The sequence below is a fragment of the Mustelus asterias genome, unplaced genomic scaffold, assembly GCF_964213995.1.
Source record: "Mustelus asterias unplaced genomic scaffold, sMusAst1.hap1.1 HAP1_SCAFFOLD_506, whole genome shotgun sequence".
Classification (NCBI taxonomy): domain Eukaryota; kingdom Metazoa; phylum Chordata; class Chondrichthyes; order Carcharhiniformes; family Triakidae; genus Mustelus; species Mustelus asterias.
This window is the reverse complement of record NW_027590458.1, coordinates 150,810-167,881: the sequence shown is the minus strand read 5'-3', so window position 1 is coordinate 167,881 and position 17,072 is coordinate 150,810. Positions and strand designations below refer to the sequence as shown.

The 17,072-nt window shown below is 54.7% G+C and overlaps 1 protein-coding gene across 1 annotated transcript in view; it reads right to left on the bottom strand.

Moving 5' to 3' along the window:
• Nucleotides 1-205: 205 nt before the first annotated feature.
• The window catches only part of LOC144486895 (pancreatic secretory granule membrane major glycoprotein GP2-like), a 37,283-nt gene continuing 20,416 nt past the window's right edge, over nucleotides 206-17,072 (bottom strand). Inside the window, exons 6-7 of the mRNA XM_078204927.1 lie at nucleotides 3,856-3,941; nucleotides 206-3,369 (exon numbers count right to left, since the gene is read on the bottom strand). Coding sequence (XP_078061053.1) covers nucleotides 3,274-3,369; nucleotides 3,856-3,941 — 182 coding nt within the window. The 3' untranslated portion in view covers nucleotides 206-3,273. The remainder of the gene's footprint in view (nucleotides 3,370-3,855; nucleotides 3,942-17,072) is intronic.

Sequence of the window (17,072 nt, the reverse complement as noted above, 5' to 3'; positions counted from 1 at the left end):
ACCCTGCCTCCTCCTGCGATGGCACAAGGAGACCTCAGACAGCACGCAATAAAAGACCCCTGTTAGTGACCAGATCAGGAACCCCAGGGCACATTCTGAAGTCAGCCTAGAGCCCAACTTTTACTTTTGATTCTGGCATTCGGGTGAGCGTACGGTGTTTCACTCCAGGTATGATTCAAGTGACCCACGAGGGAGCTTTGACCAAACAAAGTTTATTTAAGATCACAGTTAGAATACAAGAAAAAGAATTAGCCTCACTTTCACCAGTTAAAGTACTTAAACACGACAAAGCGCGAATCTTAACAGCAAGCTATCTCTGTTGTTCCAATTTATCAGTATTTCCTCACAGACGTAAACCGCTTCTTCAGAACCAGTTAGCCCCAAAGACCAATATGCTCATGTGGATGTTGGATTTCCAGTCTTTTGACACCTCTGGTCAGAGATTCAGACAGCAGATTCCAGAGAAGGATATATCCTGAAGCAGCAGAACTTCAGAGTAATAAACCCGAGTCTCTGGCTGATCTCAGTCTCCCAACATCTAAGGACGAATTTTGCCGTTCTGAGGGGCGGACCATGGAAAGGTCCGTTGACCTCGGACGGGATCTTCCAGTTTCGGGGCGAGCATGGCCACAAAATCCCGCCCCTTTTTACTACAGCTGCCGGAAAAGCAACTGAGCTTGAGTTCTCCGTGTAAGCCTAGCTCCACCCAGTTGCATGATATTACTGTCAATCATCCCCAAACAAGTCCTCCTCTGCAAAAGCCATGGGGAAAAGACTAAACACAACAGAGCAGCGTTAGTTCAGATTAAAACATTCTAACAATGAGGAGCATTTATCCTGCTGCAGCAACAATACAGGATGCCGGATTAAGACCCAGTGGCACTGGTAATTAAACAAAAAACATTTTCTGACATTACGCTCCGTTTGCCAGAGCTGTGCCCACTGTCTTAACCGGACTCCATCAGCTTGTAACATCCTTGACCCATTTATGTCCTCCTTATACTTTACCATCTCACCTATTTAAAAGTAGGTGTCAGAAGACCTCTTCACGCTAACTCTCCATCTCCTGTTAACTGGATGTGGCTGATGTTACCTGTCAGGGTGTGCCAACTCGGAACATCAATTCGTGGTGCTGTACAGTTTGGTTTACCCGAGTGGTGGGAGAGAAGCATCGTGCAAGACCCAGTGAGAACCGTAACTAGCCCATCATAGAATCGCACAGTGCAGAAGAGGCCATTCGGCCCATTCAGTCTGCACTGACACACGGGAAACACCGAGCCCGCCCACCTAATCCCATCTACCAGCATCGGCCCGTACCCCTGAATGTTCTGACCTGCCAAGCACCCATCCAGATAGTTTTTAAAGGGTGTGAGGCATCCCGCCTCCACCACCCTCCCAGGCAGCGCATTCCAGACCCTCACCATCCTCTGGGTGAAACAGCTTTTCCCCACATCCCCCCCTAAACCTCCCGCCCCCTCACCTTGACCCTATGTCCCCTCGTGACTGACCCTTCAGCGAAGGGGAACAGCTGCTCCCAATCCACTCCGTCCTTGTCCCTCATAATCTTATCCACCTCGATCAGGTCTTCTCTGCTCCCGAGATAACAGCCCGAGTTTGTCCAGATTCTCCTTATCGCTCCCACCCTCTAATCCAGGCAGCATTCCTGAGAAACCTCTCCTGCACCCTCTCCAAAGCCGGCACATCCTTCCCTGTGATGTGGTGACCAGAATCGAACATGAGACTCTATAAGTGCGGCCTGAGCAGAGTTTTATGAAGCCGCAACGTGACATCCGGACTCAGGTGAATGGTCATTCTCTAAATCATTTGCCCTCTGCTCAGACATCACTAATATTCAAAACTAACCGGAGGATTTGTTTCATTTCTCCCTCTCCTCTCTCGGTCTCTCTCTCTCTGCCTCTCTCTCTCTTTCTCTGACTCTCTCTCTCTCTGCCCCTCTCTCTCTGTCTCTCGCTTTCTCTGCCTCCCTCTCTCTGCCCCTCACTGTCACTGTCTCTCTCTCTCTGTCTTTGACTCTCTTTCTCTCTAACTCTCTCTGTCTCTCTCTCTGTGTCTTGAACGAGCTGCCAGAGGTAGTAGTCGAGGTGGGTACAATTTTGTTCGTTAAAAAGCATTTAGACAGTTACACGGGTAAGATGGGTACAGAGGGATATGGGCCAAATGCAATTGGGACGAGCTTAGGGGTTTATAAAAAAGGGTGGCAAGGACAAGTTGGGTCGAAGGGCCTGTTTCCATGCTGTAAACCTCTCTGACTCTATCTCTCTACCCCTCTCCTCTCTCTCCATCTCTCTCTCTCTTCTCTGTCTATCTCACCCTCTATCTCTCTCTGTCTTTCATTCTCTCTCTCTGCCCCTCTCCTCCCTCTGTCTCTCTCCATCTCTCTTTCTCTCTTCTCTGTCTATCTCACGCTCTATCTCTCTTTGTCTTTCATTCTCTCTCTCTGACCCTGTTCAATGTCAGTGTTGAATCATTTCCCCATTCTACACAAACCTCCATTCAAGTGGGGATATCGGAGATGTTTCACCTTTCACAGGGGCTGTCTGGTGTCCTTCAAGCTTCAAGTTTCTTTAATCGTGTCACGGCATTAACACGGCAATGAAGTTACTGTGAAAATCCCCGAGTCGCCACACTCCGGCGCCTGTTCGGGTGACACTGAGGGAGAATTTAGCACGGCCAATGCACCCTAACCAGCACGTCTTTCAGACTGTGGGAGGAAACCGGAGGAAACCCATGCAGACACGGGGAGAACGTGCAGACTCCGCACAGACAGTGACCCAAGGCCGGGAATCGAACCCGGGTCCCTGGCGCTGTGAGGCAGCAGTGCGAACCCACTGTGCCACGGTGCCAGCCCTTGTCCCTGTTATCAGTGCTGACAACTCCCTGAATCTCAAAGGGCCGGACGCAATGGGAAATCATTCATCCACTTCCCTCAGTCAGGGGCAGAACCCTTCACCCCGGGACGGGACACAACTGGAGGGTCAGTCTGGTTCCAACTGAGCAGCAGACATTCTTTACAAAACGGGACTTTAATTCCCTACTGAAAGTGATCAGAAACAAATGCTTCAAGCTCCCACTCCCTGCAGCCTAACCCACAGTAAATATGGCTTTAACTCTCACATACGTCTCACTGGAGATGAACCCTGTGCTTGCGGGGAAACAAGGTGAGGTTAAGGTCGAACGGTCCTGGAGCGAGTCTGGGAATCGCACCCAGACCGGATCACGGGATCCGGTTGCTCGCTCACAGGGTGATCTCCCTCAGGGATCCGGCTCGTCCACATCCCAGCACTGGACCTCCACCTCATCCCAATCGATCGGCTGCTTTGGACATTGATCCTGGAACACCTGCTGCACCTGGAAAGCACAGAGGAGAAAGGATGAGTGTGAGAGCGGAGAGAGAGAGACACAGAGAGAGAGAGAGAGAGACACAGAGAGAGAGAGAGAGAGAGAGAGACAGAGAGAGAGAGACAGAGAGAGACAGAGAGAGACAGAGAGACAGAGAGAGAGAGAGAGACAGAGACAGAGAGAGAGACAGAGAGAGAGAGACAGAGAGAGAGAGACAGAGAGAGAGAGACAGAGAGAGAGACAGCAAGAGAAAGAGATACAAGGGGAGAGAGAGAGCAGGAGGGCATTCAGCCCATCTGGAGACTGTTATTAAAACTGTGAGGCCATTCAGCCCCTCTTGTTGTGGGGGTGGGGGTGAAAATGGGCAGAGGGGACGTGATGGGAAGGGTTAATGATTGTGAGCTGGAATCAGCAGTCAGTGAGTGTTGACAGTGAGAGGGACGATGTCCTCTCTCTCTCTCTGGTGTTGAGCCTCAGTGTAATACAAACTCTCACCCTCCTCAATGCCACCTTCTTTGCTGGGTCATCGTCCAGTTCCCTCATTGAAGAGATCTCCACATTAATGGTCTGGGACTCAGAATCTAAACACAACACACACACCGTCAGCAAGTTCCACACAGCCAGGGTTTAGTGTAGGAGGTAGCATCGATCGAGTAATATCCCTCGCAGAGAATTCACCTCCCCGTCCCGTCTGTTTAACACCATCTCCATTCTCACACACTCTCTGTGTCTCCCACATTAAGAGTTTTAACAACACCAGGTTAAAGTCCAACAGGTTTATTTGGTAGCAAATACCATAAGCTTTCGGAGCGCTGCTCCTACGTCAGATTGATTGGAAATCTGCTCTCAAACAGGGCACAGAGACACAACATCAAGTTACAGAATACTGATGAGAATGCGAATCCCTACAACCAGCCAGATCTTAAAGATACAGACAATGTGGGTGGAGGGAGCATTAAGCACAGGTTAAAGAGATGTGTATTGTCTCCAGACAGGACAGCCAGTGAGATTCTGCAAGTCCAGGCAGGCTGTGGGGGTTACTGATAATGTGACATGAAGCCACCATCCCGGTTTAGGCCGTCCTCATGTGTGCGGAACTTGGCGATCAGGAACTTGGCGACAAGCACAGCAAGAAAGATCTGGCTGGTTGTCGGGATTCGCATTCTAATCTGTAACTTGATGTTGTGTCTCTGTGCCCTGTTTGAGAGCAGATTTCCACTCCATCTGACGAAGGAGCAGCGCTCCGAAAGAGAATGGTATTTACTACCAAATAAACCTGTCGGACTTTAACCTGATGTTGTTAAAACTCTTACTGTGTTTACTCCAGTCCAACGCCGGCACCTCCACATCATGACTCCCACATTAACCCAGAACATCGCCGTCACTCCCCACAGTACGAACCCCACTCGGTGGCCATTCAGGACTCTGTGATATCCCACTGCCCTCACTCACTCCATCCCACACCCCTCACTCGCTCCAACCCACTCCCCTCACTCGCTCCAGCCCACTCCCCTCACTTGCTACATCTCATTCCCCTCACTCGCTCCATCCCACTCCCCTCACTCGCTCCATCCCACTCCCCTCACTCGCTCCACCCCACTCCCCTCACTCGCTCCATCCCACTCCCCTCACTCGCTCCACCCCACTCCCCTCACTCACTCCAGCCCACTCCCCTCACTCACTCCAGCCCACTCCCCTCACTCGCTACATCCCACTCCCCTCACTCGCTAGATCCCACTCCCCTCACGCACTCCATCCCACTGCCCTCACGCACTCCATCCCACTCCCCCCACTCGCTCCATCCCACCCCCCTCACTCACTCCATCCTACTCCCCTCACTCGCTCCATCACACTCCCCTCACTCACTCCATCACACTCCCCTCACTCACTCCATCCCACTCCCCTCACTCACTCCATCCCACTCCCCTCACTCACTCCATCACACTCCCCTCACTCACTCCATCACACTCCCCGCACTCGCTCCATCACACTCCCCTCACTTACTCCATCCCACTCCCCTCACTCGCTCCATCCCACTCCCCTCACTCGCTCCATCGCACTCCCCTCACTCGCTCCATCGCACTCCCCTCACGCACTCCATCCCACTCCCCTCACTCACTCCATCCCACTGCCCTCACGCACTCCATCCCACTCCCCTCACTCGGTCCATCCCACTCGCTCCATCCCACGCCCCTCACTCGCTCCGTCCCACTCCCCTCACTCGCTCCGTCCCACTCCCCTCACTCGCTCCATCCCACACCCCTCACTCGCTCCATCCCACTCCCCTCACTCGCTCCATCCCACTCCCCTCACTCGCTCCATCCCACTCCCCTCACACGCTCCATCCCACACCCCTCACTCACTCCATCCCACTCCCCTCACTCGCTCCGTCCCACTCCCCTCACTCGCTCCATCCCACTCCCCTCACTCGCTCCATCCCACTCCCCTCACTCACTCCATCCCACTCCCCTCACTCGCTCCATCCCACTCCCCTCACTCGCTCCATCCCACTCCCCTCACTCGCTCCATCCCACTCCCCTCACTCGCTCCATCCCACTCCCCTCACTCGCTCCATCCCACTCCCCTCACTCGCTACACCCAACTCCCCTCACTCGCTCCGTCCCACTCCCCTCACTCGCTCCATCCCACTCCCCTCACTCGCTCCATCCCACTCCCCTCACTCACTCCATCCCACTCCCCTCACTCACTCCATCCCACTCCTCACTCGTTCCATCCCACTCCCCTCACTCGCTACACCCAACTCCCCTCACTCGCTCCATCCCACTCCCCTCACTCGCTCCATCCCACTCCCCTCACTTGCTCCATCCCACTCCCCTCACTCACTCCATCCCACTCCCCTCACTCACTCCATCCCACTCCCCTCACTCATTGCATCCAACTCCGCTCACTCACTCCATCCCACTCCCCTCACTCACTCGATCCCACTCCCCTCAGTCACTACATCCCACTCCGCTCACTCACTACATCCCACTCCCCTCACTCACTCCATCCCACTCCCCTCACTCACTGCACCACACTCCCCTCACTCGCTCCATCCCACTCCCGAGTCACTGCATCCCACTCCCCTCACTCACTACATCCCACTCCCCTCACTCACTCCATCCCACTCCCCTCACTCACTGCATCCCACTCCCCTCACTCACTGCATCCCACTCCCCTCACTCACTGCATCCCACACCCCTCACTCACTCCGTCCCACTCCCCTCACTCGCTCCATCCCACTCCCCTCACCCGCTCCATCCCACTCCCCTCACTCGCTCCATCCCACTCCTCTCACTCACTCCATCCCACTCCCCTCACTCGCTCCATCCCACTCACCTCACTCACTCCATCCCACTCCTCTCACTCACTCCATCCCACTCCCCTCACTCGCTCCATCCCACACCCCTCACTCACTCCATCCCACTCCCCTCACTCACGACACCACTCCCCTCACTCGCCCCATCCCACTCCCCTCACTCGCTCCATCCCACTCCCCTCACTCGCTCCATCCCACTCCCCTCACTCGTTCCATCCCACTCCCCTCACTCGCTCCATCCCACTCCTCTCACTCGCTCAATCCCACTCCCCTCACTCGCTCCATCCCACTCCCCTCACTCGCTCCATCCCACTCCTCTCACTCGCTCCATCCCACTCCCCTCACTCACTCCATTCCACTGCCCTCACTCACTCCATCCCACTCCCCTCACTCACTCCATCCCACTCCCCTCACTAACTCCATCCCACTCCCCTCACTCACTCCATCCCACTCCCCTCACTCGCTCCATCCCACTCCCCTCACTCACTCCATCCCGCTCCCCTCACTCACTGCACCCCGCTCCCCTCACTCACTCCATCCTACTTCCCACACTCACTCCATCCCACTCCCCTCACTCGCTCCATCCCACTCCTCTCACTCACTCCATCCCACTCACTACACCACACTCCCCTCACTCACTACACCACACTCCCCTCACTCACTACACCACACTCCCCTCACTCACTCCATCCCACTCCCCGCACTCACTGCATCCCACTCCCCTCACTCACTACACCACACTCCCCTCACTCACTCCATCCCACTCCCCTCACTCACTCCATCCCACTCCCCTCACTCGCTGCATCCCACTCCCCTCACTCGCTCCATCCCACTCCCCTCACTCACTCCATCCCACTCCCCTCACTCACTACACCACACTCCCCTCACTCACTCCATCCCACTCCCCTCACTCGCTTCATCCCACTCTCCTCACTCGCTCCATCCCACTCCCCTCACTCGCTCCATCCCACTCCCCTCACTCGCTCCATCCCACTCCCCTCACTCACTGCATCCCACTCCCCTCACTCACTGCATCCCACTCCCCTCACTCGCTCCATCCCACTCCCCTCACTCACTCCATCCCACTCCCCTCACTCACTCCATCCCACTCCCCTCACTCGCTCCATCCCACTCCCCTCACTCACTCCATCCCACTCCCCTCACTCACTGCATCCCACTCCCCTCACTCACCCCATCCCGCTCCCCTCACTCACTCCATCCCACTCCCCTCACTCACTGCATCCCACTCCCCTCACTCACTGCATCCCACTCCCCTCACTCACTCCATCCCACTCCCCTCACTCGCTCCATCCCGCTCCCCTCACTCACTACATCCCACTCCCCTCACTCACTGCATCCCACTCCCCTCACTCACTCCATCCCACTCCCCTCACTCACTGCATCCCACTCCCCTCACTCACTCCATCCCACTCCCCTCACTCACTCCATCCCACACCCCTCACTCACTCCATCCCACTCCCCTCACTCGCTCCATCCCACTCCCCTCACTCACTCCATCCCACTCCCCTCACTCACTGCATCCCACTCCCCTCACTCACTCCATCCCACTCCCCTCACTCACTCCATCCCACTCCCCTCACTCACTCCATCCCACTCCCCTCACTCACTGCATCCCACTCCCCTCACTCACTCCATCCCACTCCCCTCACTCACTCCATCCCACACCCCTCACTCACTCCATCCCACTCCCCTCACTCGCTCCATCCCACTCCCCTCACTCACTCCATCCCACTCCCCTCAGCCAATGCATCCCACTCCCCTCACTCACTACATCCCACTCCCCTCACTCACTCCATCCCACTCCCCTCACTCACTCCATCCCACTCCCCTCATTCACTCCATCCCACTCCCCTCACCCACTCCCCTCACACTACATGCCACTCCCCTCACTCACTACATCCCGCTCCCCTCACTCGCTCCATCCCACTCCCCTCACTCACTCCATCCCACTCCCCTCACTCACTCCATCCCACTCCCCTCACTCACTCCATCCCACTCCCCTCACTCACTCCATCCCACTCCCCTCACTCACTCCATCCCACTCCCCTCACTCACTCCATCCCACTCCCCTCACTCACTCCATCCCACTCCCCTCACTCACTCCATCCCACTCCCCTCACTCACTCCATCCCACTCCCCTCACTCACTCCATCCCACTCCCCTCACTCACTCCATCCCACTCCCCTCACTCACTCCATCCCACTCCCCTCACTCACTCCATCCCACTCCCCTCATTCACTCCATCCCACTCCCCTCACCCACTCCCCTCACTCACTCCATCCCACTCCCCTCACACTACATGCCACCCCCCTCACTCATTCCATCCCACTCCCCTCACTCACTCCATCCCGCTCCCCTCACTCACTCCATCCCAGTCCCCTCACTCACTCCATCCCACTCCCCTCACTCACTCCATCCCACTCCCCTCACTCAATCCATCCCACTCCCATCACCCAATGCATCCCACTCCCCTCACTCACTCCGTCCCTCTCCCCTCAATCACAATATCCCACTCCCCTCACTCACTCCATCCCACTCCCCTCACGCTCTGCATCCCACTCCCCTCACTCACTGCATCCCACTCCCCTCACTCACTCCATCCCACTCCCCTCACTCACTCCATCCCACTCCCCTCACTCACTCCATCCCACTCCCCTCACTCAATCCATCCCACTCCCCTCACTCGCTCCATCCCACTCCCCTCACTCTCTCCATCCCACTCCCCTCATTCACTACATCCCACTCCCCTCATTCACTACATCCCTCTCCACTCACTCACTCAAACCCTCTCCCCTCACACTCCACTTCCCTCTCTCACTCCATCCCACTCCCCTCACACTACATCCCACTCCCCTCACTCACTCCATCCCACTCCCCTCATTCACTACATCTCACTCCCCTCACTCACTACATCTCACTCCCCTCACTCATGACATCCCACTCGCCTCACTCATGACATCCCACTCCCCTCACTCGCTCCATCCCACTCCCCTCACTCACTCCATCCCACATCCCTCACTCACTGCATCCCACTCCCCTCACTCACTACATCCCACTCCCCTCACTCACTTCATCCCACTCCCCTCACACACTACATCCCACTCCCCTCACTCACTGCATCCCACTCCCCTCACTCACTACATCCCGCTCCCCTCACTCGCTCCATCCCACCCCCCTCACTCACTACATCCCACTCCCCTCTCACTCCATCCCACTGCCCTCACTCACTCCATTCCCCTCCCCTCACTCACTACATCCCACTCCCCTCACTCACTCCATCCCACTCCCCACACTCACTCCATCCCACTTCCCACACTCATTCCACCCCACTCCCCTCACTCACTGCATCCCACACCCCTCACTCACTATATGCCTATCCCCGTAACTAAATGCACTCTGTCTCTGGTTTACAACCTCTCCATTCAGGTCATTAAATTCCACGTTATCTCTACAATTATTCTCACTCACTCACTGCTCCCACTCCATCAGGAAATGCCTGAGTGAATCTTCAGGACTGATATCTTCAGATGTCACACTGAGGGATTAATTCATCGTCAACATTGACTGAGTTTCACCTACCTGGGATTGAAGAACCCGCTTGGACAGTGGATGATTGGTCAGTTTTCCCCCCACTGTCCCGAGTTGTGGATTTTCCTGGAATGAGATGAAGAGACTTCACAACTTGCGATTGGACAATCCCAGAACAGACCATAATACTCAGACCAGATTCTGGACAATATCTTGACCGAAACATTTCTAAAACATTCCTCTTCTGAAAGTCTTGTCAGGGCAATACACCACATTTCTCGAATAAGGTCTCAAAAAGAGATGCACTGTCGAAGTTTTCGATCTGGGACTCATCAGGACTCAGATGCAACAAAACCCACCTTCACAGGGACAAACATTATGTGAAGCGTGGGAAAGATGGTGCTGATTAGTTGGCATTTAATTTACATATCGGAGACTGCAAACCAACTAATCAGCCTCCTGCTCCAATGGAGTGTAAATTATTTCTCCCTTTGAGCTTTTGTCCCTTTGATAATCTGTCATGATGAGTTCAAGATGAAAAGTTTTGACAGCAGTTATCTCTCCTCAGAGATTCACAAATTCAGTCACTGCACCCCAATCCCCTCACTCACGACCCCCCACTCCCCTCACTCACTCCATCCCGCTCCCCTCACTCACTCCATCCCACTCCCCTCACTCACTCCACCCCACTCCCCTCACTCACTGCATCCCACTCCCCTCACACTCCACCCCACTCCCCTCACTCACAGCATCCCACTCCCCTCACTCACTCCACCCCACTCCCCTCACTCACTGCACCACACTCCCCTCACTCACTCTATCCCACTCCCCCCATTCACTCCTTCCGTCCCCCCATTCACTCCATCCCACTCCCCTCACTCGCTCCATCCCACTCCCCTCGCTTGCTCCATCCCACTCCCCTCGCTCACTCCATCCCACTCCCCTCACTCACTCCATCCCACTCCCCTCACTCACTCCATCCCACTCCCCTCACTCAATCCATCGCACTCCCCTCACTCACTCCATGCCACTCCCCTCACTCACTGCATCCCACTCCCGTCACTCACTCCATCCCACTCCCCTCACTCACTGCATCCCACTCCCCTCACTCACTGCATCCCACTCCCCTCACTCGCTCCATCCCACTCCCCTCACTCACTCCATCCCACTCCCGTCACTCACTGCATCCCACTCCCGTCACTCACTGCATCCCACTTCCCTCACTCGCTCCATCCCACTCCCCTCACTCACTCCATCCCACTCCCCTCACTCACTCCATCCCACTCCCCTCACTCACTCCATCCCACTCCCCTCACTCACTCCATCCCACTCCCCTCATTCACTCTATCCCACTCCCCTCACCCACTCCCCTCACTCACTCCATCCCACTCCCCTCACACTACATGCCACTCCCCTCACTCACTACATCCCGCTCCCCTCACTCGCTCCATCCCACTCCCCTCACTCACTACATCCCACTCCCCTCTCACTCCATCCCACTCCCCTCTCACTCCATCCCACTCCCCTCTCACTCCATCCCACTCCCCTCACTCACTCCATTCCCCTCTCCTCACTCACTACATCCCACTCCCCTCACTCGCTCCATCCCGCTCCCCTCACTCGCTCCATCCCACTCCCCTCACTCACTCCACCCCACTCCCCGCATCCCACACCCCTCACTCACTATATGCCTATCCCCTGTAACTAAATGCACTCTGTCTCTGGTTTACAACCACTCCATTCACGTCATTGAATTCCACTTTATCTCTACAATTATTCTCACTCACTCACTGCTCCCACTCCATCAGGAAATGCCTGAGTGAATCTTCAGGACTGACATCTTCAGATGTCACACTGGGGGATTAATTCATCGTCAACATTGACTGAGTTTCACCTACCTGGGATTGAAGAACCCGCTTGGACAGTGGATGATTGGTCAGTTTTCCCCCCACTGTCCCGAGTTGTGGATTTTCCTGGAATGAGATGAAGAGACTTCACAACTTGCGATTGGACGATCCCAGAACAGACCATAATACTCAGACCAGATTCTGGACAATATCTTGACCAAAACATTTCTAAAACATTCCTCTTCTGAAAGTCTTGTCAGGGCAATACACCACATTTCTCGAATAAGGTCTCAAAAAGAGATGCACTGTCGAAGTTTTCGATCTGGGACTCATCAGGACTCAGATGCAACAAAACCCACCTTCACAGGGACAAACATTATGTGAAGCGTGGGAAAGATGGTGCTGATTAGTTGGCATTTAATTTACATATCGGAGACTGCAAACCAACTAATCAGCCTCCTGCTCCAATGGAGTGTAAATTATTTCTCCCTTTGAGCTTTTGTATCCTTGATAATCTGTCATGATGAGTTCAAGATGAAAAGTTTTGACAGCATTTATCTCTCCCCATAGATTCACAAATTCAGTCACTGCATCCCACTCCCCTCACTCACTCCACCCCACTCCCCTCACTCACTCCATCCCACTCCCCTCAGTCACTACACCCACTCCCCTCACTCACTCCATCCCACTCCTCAGTCACTGCAACCCACTCCCCTCAGCCAATGCATCCCAATCCCCTCATTCACTCCGTCCCTCTCCCCTCAATCACAATATCCCACTCCCCTCACTCACTGCATCCCACTCCCCTCACTCACTGCATCCCACTCCCCTCACTCACTCCATCCCACTCCCCTCACTCACTCCATCACACTCCCCTCACTCGCTCCATCCCACTCCCCTCACTCACTCCATCCCACTCCCCTCACTCACTCCATCCCACTCCCCTCACTCACTCCATCCCACTCCCCTCACTCACTCCATCCCACTCCCCTCACTCACTCCATCCCACTCCCCTCACTCACTCCATCCCACTCCCCTCACTCGCTCCATCCCACTACCCTCTCTCACTGCATCCCACTCCCCTCACTCACTGCATCCCACTCCCCTCACTCACTCCATCCCACTCCCCTCACTCACTCCATCCCACTCCCCTCACTCACTCCATCCCACTCCCCTCACTCACTCCATCCCACTCCCCTCACTCACTCCATCCCACTCCCCTCACTCTCTCCATCCCACTCCCCTCACTCTCTCCATCCCACTCCCCTCACTCACTACATCCCACTCCCCTCATTCACTACATCCCACCCCCTCATTCACTACCTCCCTCTCCACTCACTCACTCAAACCCTCTCCCCTCACACTCCACTTCCCTCACTCACTCAATCCCACTCCCCTCACTCACTCCATCCCACTCCCCTCACACTACATGCCACTCCCCTCACTCACTACATCCCGCTCCCCTCACTCGCTCCATCCCACTCCCCTCACTCACTCCATCCCACTCCCCTCTCACTCCATCCCACTCCCCTCTCACTCCATCCCACTCCCCTCACTCACTCCATTCCCCTCTCCTCACTCACTACATCCCACTCCCCTCACTCGCTCCATCCCGCTCCCCTCACTCGCTCCATCCCACTCCCCTCACTCACTCCACCCCACTCCCCGCATCCCACACCCCTCACTCACTATATGCCTATCCCCTGTAACTAAATGCACTCTGTCTCTGGTTTACAACCACTCCATTCAGGTCATTAAATTCCACTTTATCTCTACAATTATTCTCACTCACTCACTGCTCCCACTCCATCAGGAAATGCCGGAGTGAATCTTCAAGACTGACATCTTCAGATGTCACACTGAGGGATTAATTCATCGTCAACATTGACTGAGTTTCACCTACCTGGGATTGAAGAACCCGCTTGGACAGTGGATGATTGGTCAGTTTTCCCCTCACTGTCCCGAGTTGTGGATTTTCCTGGAATGAGATGAAGAGACTTCACAACTTGCGATTGGACAATCCCACAACAGACCATAATACTCAGACCAGATTCTGGACAATATCTTGATCGAAACATTTCTAAAACATTCCTCTTCTGAAAGTCTCGTCAGGGCAATACACCACATTTCTCGAATAAGGTCGCAAAAAGAGATGCACTGTCGAAGTTTTCGATCTGGGACTCATCAGGACTCAGATGCAACAAAACCCACCTTCACAGGGACAAACATGATGTGAAGCGTGGGAAAGATGGTGCTGATTAGTTGGCATTTAATTTGCATATCGGAGACTGCAAACCAACTAATCAGCCTCCTGCTCCAATGGAGTGTAAATTATTTCTCTCTTTGAGCTTTTGTACCTTTGATAATCTGTCATGATGAGTTCAAGGTGAAAAGTTTTGACAGCATTTATCTCTCCTCAGAGATTCACAAATTCAGTCACTGCATCCCGCTCCCCTCGGTCACTCCATCCCACTCCCCTCACTCACTCCACCCCTCTCCCCTCACTCACTCCATCCCACTTCCCTCACTCACTCCATCCCACTTCCCTCACTCACTGCATCCCACTCCCCTCGCTCACTCCATCCCACTCCCCTCACTCAATCCATCCCACTCCCCTCAGTCACTGCAACCCACTCCCCTCAGCCAATGCATCCCACTCCCCTCACTCACTCCGTCCCTCTCCCCTCAATCACAATATCCCACTCCCCTCACTCACTGCATCCCACTCCCCTCACGCTCTGCATCCCACTACCCTCACTCACTGCATCCCACTCCCCTCACTCACTGCATCCCACTCCCCTCACTCACTCCATCCCACTCCCCTCACTCACTCCATCCCACTCCCCTCACTCACTCCATCCCACTCCCCTCACTCACTCCATCCCACTCCCCTCACTCACTCCATCCCACTCCCCTCACTCGCTCCATCCCACTCCCCTCACTCGCTCCATCCCACTCCCCTCACTCTCTCCATCCCACTCCCCTCATTCACTACATCCCACTCCCCTCATTCACTACATCCCTCTCCACTCACTCAAACCCTCTCCCCTCACACTCCACTTCCCTCTCTCACTCCATCCCACTCCCCTCACTCACTTCTTCCCACTCCCCTCACTCACTACATCTCACTCCCCTCACTCACTACAACTCACTCCCCTCACTCATGACATCCCACTCGCCTCACTCATGACATCCCACTCCCCTCACTCGCTCCATCCCACTCCCCTCACTCGCTCCATCCCACTCCCCTCACTCACTACATCCCACATCCCTCACTCACTGCATCCCACTCCCCTCACTCACTACATCCCACTCCCCTCACTCACTTCATCCCACTCCCCTCACACACTACATCCCACTCCCCTCACTCACTGCATCCCACTCCCCTCACTCACTACATCCCGCTCCCCTCACTCGCTCCATCCCACCCCCCTCACTCACTACATCCCACTCCCCTCTCACTCCATCCCACTGCCCTCACTCACTCCATTCCCCTCCCCTCACTCACTACATCCCACTCCCCTCACTCACTCCATCCCACTCCCCACACTCACTCCATCCCACTTCCCACACTCACTCCACCCCACTCCCCTCACTCACTGCATCCCACACCCCTCACTCACTATATGCCTATCCCCTGTAACTAAATGCACTCTGTCTCTGGTTTACAACCTCTCCATTCAGGTCATTAAATTCCACGTTATCTCTACAATTATTCTCACTCACTCACTGCTCCCACTCCATCAGGAAATGCCTGAGTGAATCTTCAGGACTGACATCTTCAGATGTCACACTGAGGGATTAATTCATCGTCAACATTGACTGAGTTTCACCTACCTGGGATTGAAGAACCCGCTTGGACAGTGGATGATTGGTCAGTTTTCCCCTCACTGTCCCGAGTTGTGGATTTTCCTGGAATGAGATGAAGAGACTTCACAACTTGCGATTGGACAATCCCAGAACAGACCATAATACTCAGACCAGATTCTGGACAATATCTTGACCGAAACATTTCTAAAACTTTCCTCTTCTGAAAGTCTTGTCAGGGCAATACACCACATTTCTCGAATAAGGTCTCAAAAAGAGATGCACTGTCGAAGTTTTCGATCTGGGACTCATCAGGACTCAGATGCAACAAAACCCACCTTCACAGGGACAAACATTATGTGAAGCGTGGGAAAGATGGTGCTGATTAGTTGGCATTTAATTTGCATATCGGAGACTGCAAACCAACTAATCAGCCTCCTGCTCCAATGGAGTGTAAATTATTTCTCCCTTTGAGCTTTTGTCCCTTTGATAATCTGTCATGATGAGTTCAAGATGAAAAGTTTTGACAGCAGTTATCTCTCCTCAGAGATTCACAAATTCAGTCACTGCACCCCAATCCCCTCACTCACGACCCCCCACTCCCCTCACTCACTCCATCCCGCTCCCCTCACTCACTCCATCCCACTCCCCTCACTCACTCCACCCCACTCCCCTCACTCACTGCATCCCACTCCCCTCACACTCCACCCCACTCCCCTCACTCACAGCATCCCACTCCCCTCACTCACTCCACCCCACTCCCCTCACTCACTGCACCACACTCCCCTCACTCACTCTATCCCACTCCCCCCATTCACTCCTTCCGTCCCCCCATTCACTCCATCCCACTCCCCTCACTCGCTCCATCCCACTCCCCTCGCTTGCTCCATCCCACTCCCCTCGCTCACTCCATCCCACTCCCCTCACTCACTCCATCCCACTCCCCTCACTCACTCCATCCCACTCCCCTCACTCAATCCATCGCACTCCCCTCACTCACTCCATGCCACTCCCCTCACTCACTGCATCCCACTCCCGTCACTCACTCCATCCCACTCCCCTCACTCACTGCATCCCACTCCCCTCACTCACTGCATCCCACTCCCCTCACTCGCTCCATCCCACTCCCCTCACTCACTCCATCCCACTCCCCGCATCCCACTCCCGTCACTCACTGCATCCCACTCCCC